This window comes from Macrobrachium rosenbergii, chromosome 2, assembly GCF_040412425.1.
Source record: "Macrobrachium rosenbergii isolate ZJJX-2024 chromosome 2, ASM4041242v1, whole genome shotgun sequence".
NCBI classification, from domain to species: domain Eukaryota; kingdom Metazoa; phylum Arthropoda; class Malacostraca; order Decapoda; family Palaemonidae; genus Macrobrachium; species Macrobrachium rosenbergii.
In genome coordinates, this window is record NC_089742.1 from 39,444,828 (window position 1) to 39,469,775 (window position 24,948).

General features: G+C 40.2%; 1 protein-coding gene across 6 annotated transcripts in view; it reads left to right on the forward strand.

The window, feature by feature from the left end:
• Positions 1 to 24,948, forward strand: part of LOC136845332 (uncharacterized) — a 48,188-nt gene that overhangs the window by 17,894 nt on the left and 5,346 nt on the right. For 3 of the 6 annotated variants that reach the window (XM_067115586.1, XM_067115603.1, XM_067115596.1), the window contains exon 3: positions 23,680 to 24,872. The exons of the other annotated variants lie outside the window; for them this stretch is intronic. In XM_067115586.1, coding sequence (XP_066971687.1) covers positions 23,710 to 24,864 — 1,155 coding nt within the window. In that variant the 5' untranslated portion in view covers positions 23,680 to 23,709 and the 3' untranslated portion in view covers positions 24,865 to 24,872. Of the gene's footprint in view, positions 1 to 23,679; positions 24,873 to 24,948 lie in introns of those variants that run through there. 6 annotated transcript variants of the gene reach the window in all.

Consider the following 24,948-nt stretch of genomic DNA (forward strand, 5'->3'; position numbering starts at 1 on the left):
TTTTGTACTGTACAGGATATTATTACTATTTAATACAGTACTAAATAGTACTTGATACAGTAACACATCAACTTCAGATGTGCTTTGGGGGTCTGGCTTTTTTAAGTAGGTCTTTTAAGTAAGAAAGACCCTGTATTATGGTCTGCACTTGAATATTTTCTAGATACCTTACAGCTAACAGCAATTCTACATAATTCCTAACATAAAGCAACCTGGACTTTACATAACATTCAGTTTAAGAGAAAAAATATCTAACAAGTAAAATATGCGCCAAAGTTTCCTTGGTGCAATCGAGTTTTGTATACAGCGTATAATGCTGTATGAAACTCTCAGCCACGGCCCATGAAACTTTCAGCCACAGCCTGGTGGTGGCATATGTTGTTGGTACCTATAGCAGTGCCAGATGCATGATCATGGCTAACTTTAACCTTAAATAAAATAAAAACTACTGAGGCTAGAGGGCTGCAATTTGCTATGTTTGATGATTGGAGGGTGGATGTTCAACATACCAATTTGCAGCCCTCTAGCCTCAGTAGTTTTTAAGATCTGAAGGTGAACAGAAAAAGTGCGGACAGGCAGACAAACAGCCATCTCAATAATTTTCTTTTACAGTAGATTAGAAATGCATCAAATCTACAATACATAGGAAAAAATAATCATAATATGCTAGCTAATAAATACAAAAAGTCCACTAAGCTGAGGTCCGTTTAGTTTAGGTGTTACTTTAATACTTTAGTATTACAAGGTTACATGTGTGTAGGAAAAATTTGCCTTGGAGAATGGACTTGCCCCAGAGTTTTTTTTTTATAGTTTTGCATTGCTATTCTTAGCCATGAATGAGCTTTTTCTGGGCTCGACCTGTGTCACCCAGTGAAATGGTTCCAATAGCACACATTTCTAGGTATAAATATTGCTAAATATACCAGAGAAGGGTTACTACCCCTGGATCGATCACCACAATGGTGTTGGTATGCACTAAGGGGCGAGTGGTAGCCACTATCACAGATGCTTTGCCCAATAGATCTCTCCGTTCTCAAAGCCCCTATCATGGGAGAGCCGTTTCTACCTACTACCTTCCGCTTTGCTACTACTACTACTCACGCCTACCATCTTTATTCCAAAAATTTAGCACAACATGAGAACACTGTGTGTCCTTTCTTTTGCGTTTTGAACGAATTACAGCTGTAATCATGTCATCCCGTGAGGATATCACACCATCTGTTGAGTATTATATCTGATTGGTTTTTTAAACGCGAGGCACAGTATTTATGAATTGTACGTAATATATGTTTACTTGACAGGTGCGATTTGAACGTGAGCGCTTATGTTTGCCTCTGTTATGCTTCGACCTTCAGTCTCCGCATTATAATAAGCAGAACGTAAAAATCTGCTGATATTACCCAATTGCTCCATTTTTGTTTTTGGAGCATATTATTGAGAGAAATTACCATGTCGCTGGGTGAAGAGGCAAGGGAACCTTTAGTATCATGGTTTGAGCCAGGCTCAATTATTTCTGATCATAGAATTTGAGTCTTTTATTAGTTTCCCTTTCCTCCTCCACCAAGTTGGTGCTTCCGATGGTGTTATTATTATCATGATTATAGCTGATGTATAATTGGACTAGTTTATAGCAGAGTGATTCAAGGCCAGAGGTAGACCACCTTGGTACCTAAAGTTACTCCACACATTTTCGGCTTTCTGCCACCGAATCATTTTTATGTTTATATATAATCATAGGCCAACCCACACAATGTCATGGGTGGTTAACATTATATTATATATTATATTTTGTCTGGTTAAAAGAGGTTTATGATTTATAAAAGGTAGTTACTTACCTAGCCTACCTGACCAGGCTGTGATACGGTTTGGAGGGTTAGGCTAGGCATGACATGCGCTTACACGATGCTCAGGCTACCTAGCTCACCTGGACCAGGCCATTTTATTGCTTTGGAGGGTGAAGTTAGACGAGTAAGAGAGTCCATCTATTTACGCTAACCCACCTGACCAGGCCGTTAGGTTTTGAGGGTGAGGTTAGGCTAGTGAGAGAGTTCCTCATTCACACTTCAGCCCACCCACCAGGCCGTTAGGGTTTTGAGGGTGAGGTTACAACAGAGGCCTCCTCACCACACTTAGCCACCTGACCAGGCCGACTGCTTTTGGAGGGTGAGGCTAGGTTAGTACGTAAGGTTCACTCTCCCCACACCTGTAGCGGCCAATCCTAGCCTTCCCCTGGACCAGGCCAAAGTTTTGGTTTGGAGGGTAGGCTAGAACAAGAAGGCTTAACCTTCTGCTTTTTCGTGCATATAGCCTAGTCCTTCTTACCTGAACTATTATGATTAGAATTCATGCGACGTTGCTCTGCGACATCTCGTAAGAGGAGCCGACGCTATGCCGGCACCTCCGATAGGAGGCTGTATTCAAGCCTTGGAGGGTGCATCCACTGACCTGGGTAATGCCCGCCTGGTTTCCGCCACCACCTTCCTTTCCCTTCTCCCGCCAGACTAGTTTAAGCGGTGTTCATATTCGCTACATAATTACTTATAGTAGTTAGTAGCTGAGCGTCCAACACTGTCCTGAAAGCAAATAGGAGTTACGATATGATAGAATTAGTTGTTTTAAAGGTACTTTTATGTACAACGCCATTGGAGGGCGGCGGAGTCTCCGTGACTAGTCGGGTCTCTTGTATGTTATTGTCCATTTAACCACCCGGTGGGTAAGGGTTTCTGGCATATTTATGGTCATTATTTGGTTACTGCCTCATGATTTGAGAGATGGGCCATACAGTAATACCTCGAACTTGCGCGATTCGAAAGGTATCTAATTCACACAGACACACGAATTTTTATTGAACCTAACTATTGGTCATACACGAAGTTTTACAGACAGACTAACATTCCAGACACTGAGAAACCCTGCAAAAGTGTTTGTTTTAATTTTTTTATGTAATTTATAAGTTTTAAGCTTTTATGTGTAAATTAAATAACATTAGATATTATTAAATTACTTTCTCTCTCTCTTTCTTTCTTTCTTTCTTGTAGTGAGATGAATTTTTATGGCATATAAACAGGTATGTTTATTTTGTATGATAAACTTTTTTAAGTAATAATATGTACTAATTTTCAAATAATAATAATAATAATAAAACTGTAATACAAAATTTACTATCTTGAACAAACAAATTCTTCCTCATCTTTGTAAGAAGGTGAAGGAAAAAGCTGTCAGACATGTCATTTTAACATGACAAGAATGAGAGTGTTGCAATCAGTGGTCAAATTTTTCTTTTGTAATTCCTCTCTCTCTCTCTCTCTCTCTCTCTCTCTCTCTCTCTCTCTCTCTCTCTCTCTGTGTCCGTAATAATTCATAAAAATTTCACTTAAGTAAGGACAACTGTTATCTCTTCTCTCGCTCAAGTTAGCCAACCTTCGCATTACAGCACTGTTTCTCTGTATGTCTTTAACTGTACAGTAGATACTCTTTGAATTGATGTAATTTTACCTGTACCGCTTACAAACTGTAAATGTGCAGTTCTAAAACATAGAGACATAGAGCATTTCAGAACAAAGAGAAAGTGACAGAATAAAAACAGTTTTGTAAAACGGGTTGAGAAGATTTTAAAAATAGATTGGTGGAATGGGGGAGAGAGTCACACACTATATCCTTAAGTCAACCATTTATTTCTTATTTTAAAGGTAATGTATTAAGCTAACTCTCTCTCCGTAATACTGTAATTCATAAATAATATAACTTGACATTTCAAGCAAGGACAATTTTCTCTCTCTCTCTCTCTCTCCGCTCTCTCTCTCTCTCTCTCTCTCTCCTGCCTCGTTATTCCCTCTCTTTCTCTCTTGTGTTATTCTCTCAGTCTCCGTGAATAACTGATAAATAATTTCACTCTTAAGTAAGGACAACCCCTTGAACCAGGCGATTCTCTTGGTTCTTCTCTCTGTTCTGGTCTCTCTCTCTCTCTCTCTCTCTCTCTCTCTCTCTCTCTCTCTCTCTCTCTCTCTCTCTCTGTCTCATAGTTAGCGTCACACATTTTTACAACTTATTAATTCTCTGAACATCTTTAAATTGATCTTATTTTGACCTGTATCGCTTCACTTAAGTTTAAATGCACTAGTGTTGCAAATACACGTTTCTAAAACATAGAGACACAATAACTAAGAGTTGTATTAGTCAGAATATAAAACATTGTTTGTTCATGAAAAGCATTTCAGAACAAAGAGAAAGAGACGAGAATAAAAATTTTGCTAAATAGAGGTTGAGATGATTCTAAAAATAGATCGGTTGGAAGGAGAGAGAGAAATTCTCTTTACAACTCTCAATTTTTATGTAAACCATTTATTTTTTTTTATGGGCAATGTATTGCTTTAACTTAAATGAAATTACAGTAACTTCTTTAATTCCATTTTAAAAGTTAACTTAATAATTTGGGAGCATGATTAGGGTCATATTAGTGTTTAAACTCTTTAGAAATAAGCATTTATTAGCATTTTAGAGACCATGCCAAACCACGCTAAAATTCACCCATGCGAGGGGTTCTTGAACCAACCTCGTGTAAGTTCGGCATGACTGTACATAACACTATTTTCTATATTACTGCGATTCCATAATTATGTGACACAATGAGATTTCAGTGACAAGTCACGCGGAGTAACATAGAGTACTTGCTTATAACACAAATATTACTTAGTTAACCATTCGTAGCATAAATCTATGTTAAAATAGACTTGCTGCTGGATTCAGTTCCGGTGGGTCCTGCCTTTGATGATACTCATGTACCATCATTCCACTTACAGATGGTACGCTGTCAGGACCCAGGTTGCACGCCGCCCTCCAACAACCCTGCGACACGTGCCGCTTCACGCCTAGCTGCGCCGGGCGCAAGTTGGAGACCTGGTTGTTCAGCACCCGGACGGGTTGTGAGATTTGTTACGCCTCCCAAGGCTGGTAACAGATGTGTCGGTAAGTGACAAGAGACTGCTAACCTTAGTCCTTTGATTTTAATGGCTCAATATGGATATATGCGGAAAATTGGAGAATATTTTTAGCAGCCGCGCAAGTCTTACTTTTCTCTTCCAGTCTAACCAAGCAATCCGAGCCTTCTTCGGGCTGTCGCACCCTGAAGACCTGGTCGGCGGATTTGGCCGCCCCTATGTGCAGTCAGGGGAGACGGCACCTTTGTCCGGTCAGATTGATTCTCCGCCATGTGTCAGACGGGCCGCCCCACTCATTGCGCAGGATCGGGAGACGCGGGCCCCCAAGACCAGGATCTGTGGGGAGGTGGCGGGGAAGTAGCGGCCATCAACATTCACGTTGAACCAGTGAGCCGGCGACCACCAGGTAGAAGGTAGGGTGGTAAGTGAGGCAGGTGAAGGTAGAAGTAGGTCACTTTTATTCAGTTCACCATCTTCAAGTCCCTCTTCATTTCAGGGATTCTCCAGTCAGCTAACAACCTTGGGGACAGATCCGGTCTGTTATCCCAAGGTGAAATCTCTGAAAAAAGAAGGGACTTACTCTAAGCCTTCCAGACCTCAAAGGTCTAATCTGCCAGTTTCCTTCTGTAGGTCGCCACTGGCTCCCAAACCAGTGACGCCTCAAGTGGGGCTGCGCCCCGCCTAGGGGGTCGGTGACCAGAGTTTGAAGGCTGAGCCCTCACAGCCTGGCTTTTGACTCTGAGGCTTTCGCCGACTGCTGGTGCAGAGGATCGATTCAAGTTGGGGTTGGAGTCACGGGATCTCGCCTCAGCTCGTCACAAGCTTGAGACCCCGGGACAGTCGGTGTTGTCGCATGCAGAGGATGCGGGCCCAGGAAGGCTTAAGCCGCCGGATTCATCCAATCCAGGCAGTGCAGCAGTCGCAGAAGGTCCTTGCAGATGCCCAGACTGCCCCCTTGATAAGAGGAACCCGTGGGCTGGCCCTGCATGCTCCGCTGCATAATGGCACACTGGGACCATAGGGATTAGCACTGTCATCTGGAAGAACTAGAGTTCTTTCCAGCCAACCTAGTTCCTCCTATCCAGGCTTTGCCAGGTTAACTGAGGAAGCCTGATTAGATCCAATATGTTGTCCCTAAGGAAACGGTCATCTTTCCTAGGGACCAAGCTCAATCCACCCTACGCGCTCACTGACTGGGAGTGCGAGAACACCAAACTTACTCCATTTAGAGGAAGTTTCACTATGTTCTCTGTTCTGTAGGTGACTCTATTCCGACCCCTGCACTGCGCTAAGATTGCAGAGCTGACCCCTTCAGGGTGGGATGGATGGCAACCCATACCTCAACTCCGGAGACAGATCCCATTTCTCTTCTCTTCCCGGAGATTCGAATGTTGGTTGAGCCCGCGACTTTCACGGGGAAACTCGACCCGAGTGCCCACCCCACCCTGGTGTTCAGCGAGCAACTCCCAAGATTCCAGATGCTCTGAAGACGGAGTATGAGGCAAGATGCAGGTTGAGTCGCCCATTCATTCCGCCATACCATCTCAGAGGTGATTGCACTAGTCTATGCTGACGAACCACTGTTTCTGAGATCCTCACAAAGTCATTACTGGCATCCTTCCAATCGACCTTTGCGACTTTGTGGTTGCAAGGCAGAACTGTCGAAGCACATCTTGCCGACGCCATTATCAGGCATGAGCCCAATAGACTCATGAAGAGCTTATCTGGGGACCTAACCTTCCCAGGGGATGAGGTCAATAACGCTCTTGGCAGAGGCAACCAGAGTGAGTCCAGATCCTTCGCCGCGGGGTCTCCTTTCAAAAGGAAGTCCTCTGAGACCCTCCGATCCTCAACCTAAGGGAAGGAAGAGGTTCCAGAGATTCCAGGGCTACAGTAGCCTCAGGCTTCAGACTGTGCTTCAGGCGGCACCGGTCCCAGATCGACAGCCTTCCACATCCAAGGCACAGCCTCAGCAGCAGTATGTACTAGTGCAGCCAGCTCAGCAAGCTCGGCCCGCCAGCCTCGTGACGCCCCTAGCCAACGCTGCTTGGAAAACCAGGGGCGCTTCTTGATACAATAGGCATGCGAGGGGTAGTAGAGCGCCTACAGAGGTAGAGCAGCTCCAGATCCAGAGTGAAGTAAGACTCTTCCAATCAATGAGTCTCCTCAGGTAGGCGGGAGATTGATCTTCTTCCTGGGACCATTGGACCTTCAGTCCATGGGCCCACAGTATAATTCTCAAAAGTCTGGGATGGAGCTGAGCAGAGGGCTTCCTGGACAGTCAGATTCCATCAACCTCCATCCAAAGACTTACTGACTATGCAAAAGACCTTCTGCAAAGAAGGCACAGTAAAGAAAGTCAGACACTTGAAATTCCCAAGGCCGCTTTGTTCAGTGTCCAAAGAAAGACTCAGATAGCAAAAGTACTTTAGACTTGTTTGCCTCAACTTATACATTCACGCATAGTTTTTCAAGATGCTTACAATCTCGCAGGTACGACCCTACTGCCGCCACCACTTATATGTAAGGTACTCTGCCAGAGTATCCTCATCTTACCGTCGATTTATGTGACTGGGAGTTAAACGCAGTCAGAGAAATTGTTTTGCATCTTCAAGACTTCTCCATGGTTGTGCAATGAGTTTATTGTCTTAAATAGTAAAGTTCTTTCTGGTGGGGATTTAGACAAACTCCATAATGGGATTCTGCATATTCTGGAGATATTTGTACAACAGGGTAACAGCGAGTCTAATACAGTATGATTTCATTTTGATCTGTCTTAAAACTTCCATGCAACATCATAGCAAGACTATCACTTACACACACTAACACACAACGACCTCGCTCCTAAGGATTCCTCACTGACGTGACGTCTTCTCTCAGCTCCAACAAAAGAGGACGCTGACTTATGCTGACATACTGTTTCCTAAACAACACATTGCAGACATGTTCTGTTGACATGTGCGATTTGATGGCCCAGATTCAGAGACGTATTACACCTCTATTGTGCTCACACAGATATATATACATTTTTACCAAGTCCATTTAATATATAACATGAATGGAACTATGATTCCATTTTTCTGTATGTCATAACATGACATTTGCTCAGCCAATGAAAAGCACAATAGGAACGAAATCACCAAAACATTCATTCAATGAGTTACATAACTACTCAAAAAGCAAAGCAAAGCTATACACTTCCAATATTCATTATACTGATAATGAATGAAGATTTATATATATAAATCACACATAGACAATATATGTAGAGATAATACGATAATGAAATATATTTGGAAACATACGCTGAAAAAATATGTAGAAATTATACCTAGAAACATGTTTTTCATATTTGTGCACACAAGTTACATGAATACATATGCAAAGATGAAGATTAAAAATCAATGGCCAAAAATGTATCCAGACAAAACAATAATAATAACATATGATGAGGTTATTTAAAGTAGATAATTATATCAACCAATAGTTATCCTGTTAGATTAACCAGCATGGATAATCAGATTATGAAAATGCATATCTTGATTGATCAACATGCCACTATATGTATATATTAACACATATGTATTATTTTTTTATTAAAGAAATAAATGTAGCCATTATATAAGAGTACAAAGTTAATACTCACCATTTTTTTTCTTCTCCCTTGCATTTGTATTACCTGCAATAAAACCTTTTCAGTCTTTCCGGTGTAGTTGGGTTTAATGAAAATTATAAGTCTGTTATCACATTATTTAACCCTAAACACCCAATGATTCATATCTAATGGGACGCATTTGAGCACCACAGGATTTCGCAGAATGTCCTTCTTCAACCCTCGTGGTTCTTTTCCAAAACATTGCTGGCAACTGCACCCAGGGATCCTAGCAGCATACCGATGGCAATCAACACCGAGAGAAGAATAAAGTCTTCGGCGAACAGTAGAACAATGCACAGGGAGAAAACAGGTCCAATGCTGCAATAGCTGCTGACTGGCTTACTGGGAATTGTCAGACTTTGCAGCCTTGTGTTCCCCCACGATGTATTGATGAAGGAAATTACGCCCATGGATGATAGTATCTGCAGCGTGGATAACTAGCGTGACGATGTTGTAGCAGTGCAACCATCATTAATCTTAATTTTAACATGTTTCCCGGATGCCCTAGTTCCGTCCGACAAACGATGCTGTATGCTCCGCAGAGAAGACGAATGCCGTGCTGCTCAAAAAGCCTGTGATTTAAACTGATTGTCGCTATACCTAACCAGACCATCCAAACAATGTTCACGCATGGGGAGAGGTTCTGGCACTGTACTAAGTCCACCCGTGATGAACCCAAGGACATATTTAATACATCCCGAATTCAAACAACGATCTTGCACACCTAAAACCCATAACATCATAGCAATCATTTAACAGTTCTTGATCTCTGACTAGCGTGATAAGTTTCCTCATTGGAAGAAACCAACACTAGAGAGCTGACAGATTATTAATAATAGGCGCCGACATATTAGATACACAGAAAAGGCTAAACTCTTATAATGCCCACGCATCTGATGGGTTAAAAGGAATGTGTCTACATACGATCTTATCAAGGTCAACTTTAACTGTGATCAAACTGTAATAAATTCAATCTTATGAAAGCTACTTACTGGAACATAACGTGATTCTATCATGAGCATTACTGATAATTTGAGCAAGATCTTTAATTGGTAACAAATGAGGAGACAATACGCCTCTTTAGCAGCAAGTGTTATAGCTTCTACATAATCTTTTGATTTCTCAATAAAGCTTGAAACTCGAGGATACATGATCAATTTTAGTATGATAATACATCAAAGTTGCTAACAAAACTTGAGTGTCATGAACCTGATTAAACGTCGGTGGATTGTTCATTTACTTTACTAATTACGCTGTTCAAAGCTTGAATTTGCTTGTTTAGTTCTCCTGCTAATACTTGTTGATGTTCCAGATTTTCGATGATTAACCCCGCGGATCGCCAAGTTTAGCCGATTAGAAATTCAAACCAACACCAGCTACGGAACCAACCAAGTTTAATGCCGCTAAAACAAGTGGGTTAGCTTTCTGTAGCGCCATGAGGCATTGACCACATAAGCAAATCATTTGTTAAGATTTCAGCTTCGCATGTTTTATTCTAATTAGAAAAGTATATTAATTGTGTCACTAACTTGATTAGGTGACGTTGGATCATTGTTAAATAAATATGACTTATAAATCTTCAAGGGGATTGAGCAAAAGAGTCAATTCCTGATTTTAGAGCCAGTACATCATTTTCACTAATAAAAATAGCGCTTATATCGACTTAAGACTATATTTGTTGTCAGAAAAAGAAATTATTCATTTCCTCTATAATAGAACCATATGATGTAGTTATTTCAGAACTTCCCAATCACAAAAACACTGATAGGAATAGTAAGGTGGTATAATTTGACAAGCTTCATGTTGGAGCCTGCAAAAAAAAATATATTTTGTAAATGATGTATTTAAAAAACATTGCACCACTCAAAATGATATATAAAAGATTAACAGAAAAATATATCTCACAATAATTAATTTTTTCATAACAAACCATTGTCTTAAGCTCACATGAGAGATAGACACCGCTCAACATCCGCGTATCGACTGATTTCTGAATTTTAAGTCGGTTACCCACAAAACTTCTATAACTGTGAAAGGACCTTCAAATTTAGGCAATAACTTCCAATTTAGCCTTTTCCTAACATAAACCTGTACATATACTGTAGCTCTTTCTTGGTAAGGCTTTGTGACCTTAGTTTTATATGTGCTTTTCTTCATTAACACTTGAGCCTGTAAGAGGTTTTGATAAAGTGTCTGAAATTCCATCTGCTAACATCTAATATATCCTTCAATGGATCTGACAAACTAGTTGTCGGTGTCAGGATGTGGAAGGGTGACCCAGCAGGTAACCCGTAAACAGCTTCATGGGGAAACATATGGATTGAAGTATGATAATTGTTATTTAGGTACTGACACAGTGGGTATTGCAACTTCAGTTTGGGTCCATACCACTATGTTTACACGCAGTATGTCTAACACCTTCCTATTAACACGCTCGACCAAACCATTAGATTCAGGATGGTAGATCATCGTATTGATTTTTTTATTTGAAGAATCTCACACAATGAGTTAAGGAAGTGATTATTGAATTCCTCCTCCCTAGTGGAGATTATCATATTTGGGATCCCTGTCTGCATATATAGCACCTTCATAAAACTTCCAGTGTCACTGAATAGCTGTTTTACTTTTTAATGGTATTGGTCAGTATGCTGTGTAAGAGCGTCTATTATCACTAAGAGGTTTTTATTCCCCGGTCTGTCTCAGAAACCTGTCAATAAATCAAGGTACCCTTTCAAAAAGGTTTGCTAGGCACAGATAGTTCCGAGACCACAGGATTCTTAGTATGGTTCTTTATGACGGAAACATATATCACAGTTTTTAATATATTTCCTAATATCTTTTAACATAGTAGACCAGTAAAATAAAGACTTGGCCTTTGGGATGTTATTTCAAACCCAGGATGACCATGCAAAGGGATGGTTGTGAAGCCATTTCAGAACGGTAGGTATTAACGCACGGTACAACCATTGGTCGTTAGTCAACCGTGTTGAACCTGGTTTTCCTAGCCACAGATCGGTATAGAATGTTATTCTTATCCAAGAAATATTGGTTAGTATATTTCTGCTATATTCCTTATCATCCGGCTTCCTATTTAATGCATCTATTATTACTCTAATTTCTGATCTTTCATTTGTTCTTTGTCGTACTGAATCTAAATTCCACCTATATCTGTAATATTTCTGTTGTTTGGGCTAAGGGTTGACCATTTTCGATAGCACTTATGGCCTGCAAGAAATTGGAATTTCTTCTAGATCATCGAATGGAAATGATTGAGTTGGTACGGATTACGTGGATAACGCTGGCCAGCTATTACGCTTGCTTTACCGGTAAGTATCCAATTTTAGCTCCAAAAGTCCGGATAATCATATGCCACCGAAGTTCTTTAGGAATATGATTGAAACCTTAAAAAAATAGTATGGGCTGCGGATCAGTCAGAACCTTAACACTGTACCCATAGATTATATATTTCCAAATGTATCAATGAATTAGCTATCGCTAAACATTCTTATCTATTACTGCATATTTTTCTCTGACGTTTAGTTTACGAGAATAAAAGGTAATGGGAAAAAACTGTTGTCAGGCCACTGGAGTAACACACTCCTACCTTGGTCTGAAGCGCTGGTTGCAATAATAAATTTTTAGTAAAATCGAAACTTTTAAAATAGAGCAGAACTAATTTTCTTTCAAGGTATCAAAAGCCATTTGATGTTGGGATTCTATTTAAAAATTAATACGCCCTTCCTTATGAGATCAGTTAAAGAGCTGTTATTACTGAATAACTTCGATAAACTGACGATAATAACCTGAAACCCCGAGAAATTGCTGTATGGTTTTAACATTAGTAGAACGGGAAATTTACTAATAGCAGAGATTTTATCATGGACTACTTTAAGAGACTTGCCGAGATACCACATGAAACCCAAATAAACTAATTCATCTTTAAAAACCCACATTTAGAAATTTTACTTTAAATGATGTTCTCTTTAACCTTTGAAGGACTATTTCTAGTTTATTTAAATGTTCTTCTAAAGAATTAGAAAGATGACTAGATCGTCCATATACATGTGGAGAATGTTCCTGGTAAATTCTAACACATGATCATTCTAGTGAACGTATTAGGGCACAACGTAGCCCAAATGGCAAGGGAATCCTCGTGAGTGACCCCGAGCCAGCTAAAAGCAGGTACAGTACTGTCCTTAGCTATGGGTATCTGGTGAAAGCCTTTTAAGTCCAAGGAAGTAAACAATTTATTCTGCCTAATAAAGATAAAATATCATCTGTACATGGTACTGGGAAACGATCAGGGATAGTTTGGTCGTTGAGTTATGTAAAATCAACACAAATCCTCCAGGTTTTATCCTTTTTTGGTACTACTATCAAGGGAAAATTATAAGGACTGTTAGATTTCTTAATAACCCCCTCCTTTTAACATTTTATCTACCTCATACATTGATCTCATTCAGAAATTTGGCCGGTAGATCGATATGAAGGTACATAAATGACTTTGTCCTTATCCTTTAAACGACTTGATGTCTGATGACTCCGCTTGCCTAAAGCTCCAGTACTTGTAGAAAAACATCACTATATTTGGATAGAAGTTAAAAAATTTCTTACTTATATCCCTATCTGATGTCTGTTTCCAATTTTGCTTTAATTACCTTTTAAAAGAGATTCATCTATTGTTGATTCAGTGGAGTTAATTTCTGTAACTGTAAGGATTCGATGTTTACACGCTTTCCGATATTGATAATATGCTGATTTTCATGTATTGTTAAAGCAGCATTTAAGTGATTAAAACTTCAATGTTGACCTGATGATCAGAATTTACTGTGTACAATGCTTTGTGACTGAAAGTTCTCATTGATTTTTTAGTGTCAGAAGAATTAAACCTCTGAGCCCGGTATCTTTTTTCTAACCTTACCGCAGATACATGGTGTGTTTTGGCTCAATGATTTGTGTAAACGCAGCAATGGCGGGTGCCTGAGAGTTATGCTGGGTGGTTCTAACAATTTCAACACTTACAAGACAGGTGACTGAATTCTTCTATGTAATGCTACTTTCACTGACCGTCTCCTTCTGATCCAAAACAGATTTCAATGTGTGTGAAGACCGATAGAATTTCCTTTATAAACACTGTTTTATGGTGTCAAAATTACGTTATGTAATGACATTGATGGATAACCCATAATACTACTGGGTACATACTAATATTACTAATAATCATAGTTGTGTCCGTGAGTACGCTGCCCCAACCTGTATTGTATTTGAGATGTTCCCATCACTTCCAATTCATTATTACTCATTCCTGGACAAACGAATATTGGCGCTGCTCGATAGGAAATTTTGAAAATAATAGGTGATGAGTATGTAAATCCATTATGTTACTGCGGACTACCTGAATAAAAAACAAGGTGAAATGTCGTTCTAAGCTAACTGCATGCAAAGTCGGCCTGATTTCTTCTGAACCTATAATAGCGTGTATTTTGCAAAAATCTACGGGACCGCGCTCTGCATGTTTGGAAAAATCTACCTCATTTTCTGGAAGATTCCTGTCTTCACACATATCTTGAAGAATATTAAATTTATTATCTGATTCAAAAAGTGATGATAACCCAATATCACTCTCCTCCCCCTTTAAGTTGGCTACGTGGTGTTTGTCTGTCCGCTGGCTTTCTGAAAATTCACTGACGCCTGGTTATTTTGAACTGCTGAGTTTGGAGTTGACTTTCCCGAGGAACGATTTGACTGTGCTTGTTTCTGCCCTACATTACTGTTCTGCTTGAATTGTTTGTTCTTTCCCCCATGGTATTGTTGCTTCCTAGTATCATTACCAGCACTTTGGGTGTTTGTGTTACTGTCTGGACTTTTTTTCTTAGCGTTGCACTGATTATACCTGTGATATGAACTGTTATGAATTGAACAATACCTTGTCCTACACTCATTTATCATGTGCCCTGGACGTTTACAATTAAAGCAAACGACTGTTGATGAATTATTTGTGACCAAGTTAACCTGTTGCGGTGATGAAGATGTGTGATTTCTGTTTTCTGTTTAGTAAAAGCCTGAACTAGAGAAGGATCGAGATCTGTGCACTTGGACAAGTGTTTCTGAATTTGTCTATAGATATCTAATTCTGTGCTATCTGATGTTAATTTCTCATCAAACACTTAATCAAAGGTTCAGGTAACATCGCTGTTATTAGTGTCAAATAAACCAATCTACAAAGAGATCTGGAACTGAGATGCACATTACCATTGACCAACTTGAAACATCAAACTGCCCGTTATATTCTTGAGCCTATCTCCTATCAGGCTGCCCTATCCACCACACTGAGATTAGTCATAAATGCTACTTTAATTACATTACGTAAAGCAAGGACTTCATCCAATGTATCCTCGCTCCCATAGATGGAACGCAGCTTGGTTTTGAAATCATCCCAAGTGACTGTTTCTTTAAAAGATATTCCCGTAATGCGCACCTGCATCCCCTTTAGCATAGTCTGTGAAACTCTTTTGCCTCCTGCAATGTAAAGACTGATCGATAATGGATTTTGCCGTGGTGTGTACATCTACAGACGAGAATCCAAGACTCGACACCCTGTGTCAAAAATCCATTAACCCGACCTGCAAGCGGTACAGTTGCCCGATCTAGCATTAACTACTGTCAGTACAGGATTCTGTGTGGGAGCTGGGTTGGGGACTACTCCCACCTGGGCTTGGAGGAGTCATCTTCTTATTAAGTCTCCCAGCTGCGCCTATTCTCTAAGTGATCTTGAAACCTATCTGAATAAACACAGCGCTCGTAACCTCATATATCTATACCAGGAACGCAAGTAAATCCTAACAGAGACTCATATATTCTAAAAATAACATCACCTATGAAAAATGCATCATACAGTCAATATCAATAAGTAATAAATGCACTTTCTGAAAAAGAACAGAGTTAACCATGTGTCAAGTGTAAAAAATAAAGAGCACAAAAATAAAAAATGAATACCGGGAACCGCCACTTGCAAGGAAAAAGTAGTAATCTCACGGCACCGCTCACCTATATCAGCAACCTGCACTTGAGTCAGGAACCACTGCAATATGAGATCACTAACTGTATAGATAAAAGTTGTACTTAGCTTTATATTGGATTCTCGTAAGTAGGTGACGGTTCCTCTGCCCGTCCGACTTCTGCCTTTCCAGGTACGTCGCATCGGGAAGGTCCTATCATGGATGTTGAAATTTTCTTATGTTGTGATATGTTGATGGGAATGTTGCTGCACGAAACGCTGGGCGAAAAGGCTGGTGGAATCTTTCTCTCTCTCTCTCTCTGAGCGCTGCTGAAAGATGTATTATCAAGGTCAGATGTTTCTCTCTGAGCGTGACGCACAATTCCTCCTGGTGTTGTATGTTTCGTTTCATTTTCCAAGATGTTTGATGTACACAACCATTCGCCTGTTGTTGACCCAGTATGTGATGAAGATGACGCCAGTCTATGGTTGTTTAGGCATCTTGCTCAATCGTATTTCCTTTCTGCTTCCTCTTCAAAATGTAAGTGCGCGTCACCATTCTGTAAGGTAATTTCGCCAGAGCATCCTCATCTTACGCTCGACACGCGGACTGAGAGCAAATGCAGTCTGAGTAAAATTGTTTTTGGCATCTTCAAGATTTTCCATGGTTGTGTAAATGAGTTTATCGTCTTGGAATAGTAAAGTTCTCTGGTAGATTTCCAGACAAACCTATAATGGGATTCTGTGTATATTCTTGGAGATATTTGTACAACAGGGTAACAATGAGTCTACACAGTATGATTTCCCATTTTGATCTATCTTAAAACTTCCATGCAACATCATAGCAAGACTATCACTTATACACACACGAACACACAATGACCTCGTTCCCAAGGATTCCTCACTGCGTACGTGACATCTCTCAGCTCCGAACAAAAGAGGACGCTGACTTATGCTGACGCGCGCATTACACCTCTGTCATGCTCACACATATATATACTTTTTTCCAAGTCCATTTAATATATAACATGAATGGAACTATGATTCCATTTTTCTGTATGTCATAACATGACATATAGATCTTACAGACGCACATTATCACGTCCTGATTGCGAGAAATTTCTCTCCTTACCTAGGGTTCAGACTAGGAAAACAAGCATACTGTTCAGAGTCATGCCATTCTGGCTCAACATAGCGCCCAGAATATTTACCAAACTGGCAGAGACAGTAGTTCAAGAACCACGGGCTCAAGGGATTATGCTACGATACCTGGACGATTGATAATATGGGCATCCAACGCCAAGGAATGTGTCGAAAAGCAACAATCACAGTAATCAACTTCTGGAATACTTGGGATTCCAAATAAACAGGAAGAAATCCCGCCTAGTGTCGCTGCTCAATTTCAGTGGTTACGAATCCAATGGACCTAAACACACACAAACTGTCACTTGCCAGCCAAGAGAGGGAAATAGCTAAAGCTACCAGGCAGTTCCTCAAGAACAAAAGAGCTCCCGTCGATCTGGAAAGAGTTCTAGGCTCTTCAGTTCGCTTCAGTAACAGACTTGTTACTAAAAGCCAGACTGAAGGATATAAACAGGTATGGCAGAACGATAACAGCAGAAACAGAGACAAGGTGTCTAATTCCGCCGATTGAGGAAGAGGCTCACTCATGGTTGCCAGGTCAAGAGTTTGGCAAGGTCAGTGCGCTTTCACTTCCCCTCCATCGCTAGTGATCCATACGGATGCTTCCCTAAGCGGATGGGAGGATACTCCCAACACAAGAGTTCAAGGAACATGGCTACAGTATTCCGCCAGTTCCATATCAACATTCTATAAGGCAATGGCAGTATTTCTAACATTAAAGAAACTACGCCCAGCCAGACAGATTCACATCAGACTGGTACTGGGCAGCGAGTAGTTGTACATTGCCTAAAAGAGGGGGCTCCAAGTCGAGCCATATCAATCATGTAATGATTGCAATTTTTCTCTGGCAAGGAAACATCTTTGGCACCTGTCAGCTACCCACCTGGCAGGTGTTCAAATGTCATTGCAGATTCTACTATCCAGGACAACTCCGCTGAGTCGGAATGGTCCTGGACAAGACATTGTTCAAGTGGATTTGTCTTCAGGTACCGGTCTCCAGGTAGACCTGTTTGCCACAGAGAGCAACCACAAGCCTCCGTGTTACGCTGCTCCCAATCTAGACCTCTAGCTCATTCCACAGATGCGATGTCAATCGACTGGAACAGATGGCAAAGGATCTATCTGTTTCCACCAATAAACCTATTGATGAAATTTTTACACAAACTCAGATCATTCAAAGGTAAAGTAGCACTTGTGGCACCCAGTTGGCTGAAGAGCAATTGGTTTCTTCTACTGGAGTTGAAACTCCGCACAAACAGATCCCCAATCCAAGATTGACACAAGTAGTGCAAACTCAGACTGTGTCAGCTTCTCAAGAATTCTGAGTGCCCTAGCTTATGGACTTTAGTGAAGTTTGCAGCTCAGAAAGACGTTAACATTGACCTCTCTCAATACACTGTTCATAGAATCAGATAAGAGGGAATCTACACTTTTAGACAATATGGACTCAGCAGTTAAAAGTTAGCATTATTTCTAAGGGAATCTGAAGCTCAGAAAATGACCACTTAATCTAGCAAATTCTTTCTTCAGATCATTATTTTGAGAAAGGACTAATACTAGTACTATTACTTCACAATAAAATCTGCTTTAAGAAAATATTTACATGGCTTTAATATTAACCTTACAGACTCATATTTTTCACACCTTAAAGCATGTGCTTATCTTAGACCAGCAATCCGTCCACACACGGTTTCCTGGTTCTAAATGACGATTTAAATTGGCATCAGACACTGATAACGCATTATGTACATACCCGAGTTCTGTTAAGGAAGACGTTATTTTTAGTAAGTCTAGCCTCAGGGCTAGAATTTCTGAACTATCTGCTCTTTTCTAGAGAACTGAATCATGTTGATTTCTCCCGTCAGGAGAAGTTCTGTTGTCTCCGATCTCAGATTTTAGCAAAGAATGAGGATCCACAAAATAGATGGTTCCTTGGAAGATTATTCCCTTCCAGATGATCTATATCTTTTATGTCCAGTTAACACTTTAAAAGTTTATTTAAATAGAACTTAAAAGAACTTCAGCCTCTTTTTTGTTAGGGAAAATGTATTATTTCCTTAAAGGCCATCAGGGCAACAAATTTTATTTTATTAAAGGTTAACTTCGATTCAGTACCAGGTACATGATATTGGGCAGTAGCTACCTCAGCCAATTATTTTTCACAATATGAATTTGATGACCTTAAAAAGTATAATGGCTGGAAATCACCAACAGTATTTAAAAGCCACTATCTTAAGTCCCTAGAGGCTCTTAAATATTCCACTGTAGCTGCAGGAAGTATTGTTCTCCTGGTCCAGCTCAAGACTAGTATATATAACTCTTTTTGCTTGTCCTTATTGTAATGTAATTTTGATTAAATTACCTATTGGTATATCTCTCGCCTACCTGCCTCTGCATGCCCTGCTTTCTAGCCTTTAGGTCAGGTCTGCTTCACAGCCTGACTCCTGCCTGTAACATTGATATCCTGTATTTAAGACATAATCTGTTTAGCCTTAAGTATCTTGGTGTTGGTCATTTGGTATTTCTAGACTATGTGCCTTATAGTTTTTAATTATATGTTGAACTTTATATTTTGGGGTTATTAAACACAGTATTGTTCTCTTTAGTTTTATTTAGCTCCATTAAGGTAAAACTCTAGATGATACTACCAAGCTGTTGTATGGCTGATTCTTCTATTATTATTTCACTGGGCACAGTCGATTTCAGAAAAGGGATTTGACAACAGAAAATCTATTTGGGAAGACCTGTGTCAACGTGACCCATCCCCTATACTTCCTTTCCCACCCAGATACAGCACACCAAGCTTCTGGAGGGTGCTAATTTTGGGATAAAGATGGCACACGAGTAGTAGTAGTAGCGAGCGGAAGGTAGTAGGTAGAACGGCTCTCCCATGATGGGGGCTTTGAGAACGTAGAGATCTATTGGGCAAAGCATCTGTGATAGTGGCTACCACTCTGCCCCTTAGCACATATCCACACCATTGTGGTGGGATTTGAACCAGGGGTAGTAACCCTGGTATTATGGATAGCTTTTTCTGGTATATTTAGCAATATTTATACCTAGAAATGTGTGCTATTGGAACCATTTCACTGGGTGACACAGGTCTTCCCCCAGAAATAGATTTTTCCGTTGTCAAAATCCCTTTTATATTTCCCAAGTCCAGATGAATAGGGATGTTGAGGTCAGGAAGGGCATCCATCTGTAAAATATCTACCAAAAAAATTATGAAATAAGCCACTCGATGAGAGTTGGAAGCAACCAAAAAATGCACACTGAAAACAGTGCCTGTACTTGGGACTGAGCTGAGTAGAAGAAGAGACAATTATTTCCTAATAAACATTAATGGAAGACAAATGATTTAGAGAGAGAAATTGTACCAAGTGTTCAGTCCTCAATATTAGTAAACATAAAATATACTTTAGCAGTTAAGAGTTTATTTTGGTCAAAATGATTTCCTAGGGCATGTACAGAACCTAAAAGATGTAACAGTACTATGTGGTACACGAGAGAGAGAGAGAGAGATTCAAAATCATTTGCTTTATTTATTGTACAATTTATTGTTGAATTAAATTCTGTAATTTGTAATTTTACAATACAGGACATTCAGCAATCTACACCATGAAGGGCACTGGGGGAGATAAGGCATTATTACAACTTTATGTAAAAATTTGGACTGCTATAAGTTCACAAAATATACTATATGTGATTTATACATTGGATACCAAAATTGCCATACAGTTTTACTGTTTTATGTATGTATACATTGGTAGTTGACCTGTACCGTATCTTGTTTCTTTTGAGCCCTTCATACTACTTGTGCAATGGCTAGAAGTATTTTGCTTGAAACTGTACAATTCTGTAACATTACTGCAGGGAGGGCTCTTTGTGTACAGTACTATAAGTACTATACTGTGCCTCAGTTTTTATTAATTCTATTGACTTACATATGACAGGCTAACCTTGACATGTTTACATAAACAGCTGTATGCTGCAGCACAGGTTAGTGGCTACTAATGAAACACAGTTACTGTGCAGTATATTACAGTGCAATGGAAGGGAATCTACAACACTGTCAAGCGAGTTTGTTCACATACAGAACAAACTTTTCGTCTTAACGTAAGGGGATTTCTCTAGTGCCTTACTGGAGTCCGGTTATAGCTGGGAGATAGCCAATAGGGAAGGAGGTGGGTGGAGCCCAACCTGGCTTCCCCCAACATATGCTGTGATGTACCAGTTCTCTCTTAACCGCCTTCTTAGCAAATCGGCGCTGCCTTTCCCGCCAAGAAGCCAGTTGTTTTAGCTCTTCCTGCCCAATTTATGCCTCAAAGTTTTGGTATTTCAATCTGTTTTTTGTTTGTGTGTTTTTATGTACAGTAATATTGTGTTATGCATTCCGAGAAATACAAACCCATGAATCATCTAAGCAATCCAGGCCTCAGAGAAGATGCTTGGGCATTGGTAAGAACCCATGCTCTCATTATTTGGCCTCCTTGGAAACAGACCCACACCACTTGTAGCAGATGCAGATCTAACAATTGTAGTGTAAGTAATCCCTGTTCCGAGTGTCGTGATTGGTCTCCTGAGCAATGGAAGAATTTTGGTAAGAAGAGGAAATATAAGAGGAAATTGGTTGCTGCAACTTGGAGAGGTTTTCCTCCTCCAATGGTGGCAGACACTTCCACTACTTCTTGTTCTACCTCTTCCTTGCCAAAATCTCCTCTCGTTGCATCTTTTTCTCAGGAATATGCTCCTCCCCCGTCCCTGAAGGAGGCGGCAGCTCCCCTTTGTACAGTCTTTTCAGGCATGGATACACAGAAGCTTTCCGAGTGTCGGGCATCTTTAGGCCTACCAAGGGTACCAACCTTTGGTGGCCTTCTATCCCACTTCATGTCTTCCAGCACCTGTGTTTTCCATCTTGACGGTTTCCAGAGCTACAGATTCTGTGACGGTCTCCTGAGTTAGCATGTTCCTCTCCCCGCACCATACACCATGCTGTCATCAGCCATGTCACTTCCATCGACTTCCACTCCTGGACTTTCTACATCTGCTGCTCCCGACTCTCTCGTCTTTGATAGAGTCGAAGGTGTTTTTTTGAAGAAATATGGCCTTACCAAGTTGCTGAAATCGAAGAAGAGATGTTGAAGATCTCCATCCCTCCTTGTCCGTGTCGCCTGTTCGTTCCATCCCTGTCAGATGTTGGAAGAACAGGGACTTCATTACTCCTCCACACAAGAAGTTTTGCAGGCCCTCTTCAGATTTTTGCTCCTCTTCTTCTGCAGCTGATCCTTGTTCATCCAAACACATCCATGTCAAACCCATTGCTGCTTCACACGTCCGTGTGTCTATCAAGGAACACAACTGTGTTTCTTTTGTCTTAGCTGACGATGAACAACATCCAGTTCCCTACTCCCATGTGGCAGCACACACATCAAGGGAAGTCTCCTCTAAGAACCACAGATCTACAGATCAGACTTCTCCACAAGAGGTCTCAGTGTTCTCGTCATCTTCTACCCATCCTGCCCAAGGAACAGGTGTTTTTGCCAAAACTATGAAGAAAGATGATAAGGATCCCATTAAGAAGTCTATATTGAGGGAATGTTCTCAGGATCGGGACCATTCTCCTCTTAGATCTTCTGGTTCTCATGCTCGATCACGAGGCCATGACTGTTCTACATGTAATAGGAGCCCTACACAGTCACGCATTCATCCTTGACCGTTATCTCATCATCTTTTATCTCGTTCCTGTTCTCCCGGACGGGACCACAGTCCGCGCTCTCAATCACACAGCTGTGACCGTTCTTCATGTAACAGGACCCCTGCACAGCCACATATCCAATCACGGCTTCCATCCCCTCATCATAGTACTCACTCCTGTTCTCGTGGATGGGATCACAGTCAAGACGAGATTCCTTCACTTTCTGCAGAATCTTACACCCTCAAGGAGGTCTTAGGCCCTGAGTGAGTTTATGCTCCAGTAATTAATAAGGACATTCCCCTTGCCTCCGATTCGGTTGACAGGCTGGATCGTGAACCCCATGGCACGGAACTGTAGAAGGTAATCTCCCCTTGATGCAGATAATCATGAATCTGAGACAACTTATGCAGAAGTCGTTGAACTCATCCATGGGCATAATGACTCAGCTGAAGAGACTGTGGCTACCACTTCAGATTTTACTTCAGGTCTAGAAGCCCTGGTTGGGCCAAATATACTTGTAGTTCTAAAATAATATATATATCATATGAAGCATCAGTCAGCCTCATGAGGGACCATGTTATCCTAAAGCCACCTTTACTTTCCCTTTTTAGCATTGAATTGTCCTCCCCTCTCTGTTTCATGTGCAGGATATTGAATGTAGATATACAGTATTGATCTCTCGTCATCTACAGTAATGTTCTTTTATCATTCAATATTGCTTTGTCTTATTTTGAAACCAGTTGCGTATCCCCATGTCAGTTACAGCTGATGAGATGGTTCTCATACCCATATTTAGGGAATGAAGGTCAGTCTCTATCAGTTACTGTACTTCACGATGATAACTCATAGAGGAAATGTGAATTTATAGTGTATACAAAAGGATATAGCACTACGGTAATTGCTTTCCCCTTGGTTATAAACAGATACATTTAAACATTTTGCTGCTGTTTGGTACTCTAAGTCTCACTTTTATTACAACAAGTTATAGCTAATCAAATTTTCATGCTTTATCTTGTCTAATCATTAATTAATGTTTTGAGTGTGCAGCACGTTCTTATAGTGTGCAGAACCTTGTTTGACTTGTATAGTCCCAGCTATTGCATTAGGTCTCTCTGTCTCTTGCAGGATTACCATTTTCCATTTGCTTGGCATGTTATGATTTGACATCAGTTTTAATTATGATAGTTCATTATTTTATTATGCACAGATGTTTTATCCTTTGATCTTTTCATCTAAAAATCTAATGTTGCAGATCTGCACTAACGTACACTTCACGAGAAATATGGAATCGGAATCATTAATTCCTCTTTCAACTTTTGAAGATGCAAACCAACAGTGGCTTGAAAAAATGCTTTCATTAAAATTTAACATTTCTATTACTGTACATTCATGGAATTTAACATTACCAAGTGGAAGAGAAGGATTCCTCAGTGAAATAGCTTTTGTGAAAATACTCTACTCAGATGGTGTGGATGAACCAAAAGATCTTCAGCTTGTGTTGAAGATTCTTCCCAAGGACCCAAAAGTCAGGCAGTTTATGGCAGATGGACATCTTGCTAGGCGAGAAATTGAATTTTACAAATTTGCCACTTGTAAAGAGCTCCAAGATATTTGTACCAAGAGTGGGATTGTATTACCAGTCCCTGAAATTTACTTTGCTGGCTACAGAAAAGAAGCAGTTACTCTGGCACTACTTGATCTCAGTGTCCATAAGTGTAAGAGTATCATTGTGAAGGAAGGAAGCACTCTTTCCCAAACAAAAGTGGCATTGCAGTCCATTTCACAAGTGCATGCTGCTGGATTCATCTTCATGGAGTATTTTAAAGATCATGAGATTCTTTCAACACTGTCTGTTGACTTTAACACTGACTCTTACACTTTGGATATGGTGAAAAATCTTAACACCATTGTTGAAATGACAGAAGGAACTCCAGTTGCAGACACAATGAAATGTCTGATACCTTTAGAAAAGTTAATGTTCACATATTATAAAAATTATCCATTAATGAAAACAATTGTTCATGGTGATCTTTGGGCTGGCCAACTGTTAAATACTAGTGATGCAAGTAAAGCTTATGTCATTGACTGGCAGTTCTGCAGAGTTGACAACCCAGTTCTGGATGTTGCAGCTATGTTTTTCATGAGCAGCAATCCCGAAATGTTGGAAAAACACATGGATGAGCTTCTGACATGTTACTGGGAGGCATTTAACCAGCCTCTTCAATCACTAGGAATGACAAGTGGTATCACTTTCGAACAGTTCAAGAAAAATGTTGATGACCTATTGCTATTTGGCTTTGCAATTCTAGCTGTCAGTATTCATGACTTTTTACCAGCGGGGAATCTCACCAAGAAAAGATTACTCGGTGCAATAGACTTCTTGGAGAAGAAGGGTGCTTTTAAACATTTTGTTGATACCTTTGGAAATAAAAATTGAGGAATGTTGTTATGTTCCATTTGAATCCTTTGATGTTTATTTATTATAAGGAATACTGTTTATGGCTTGCCATTTGATTTGATT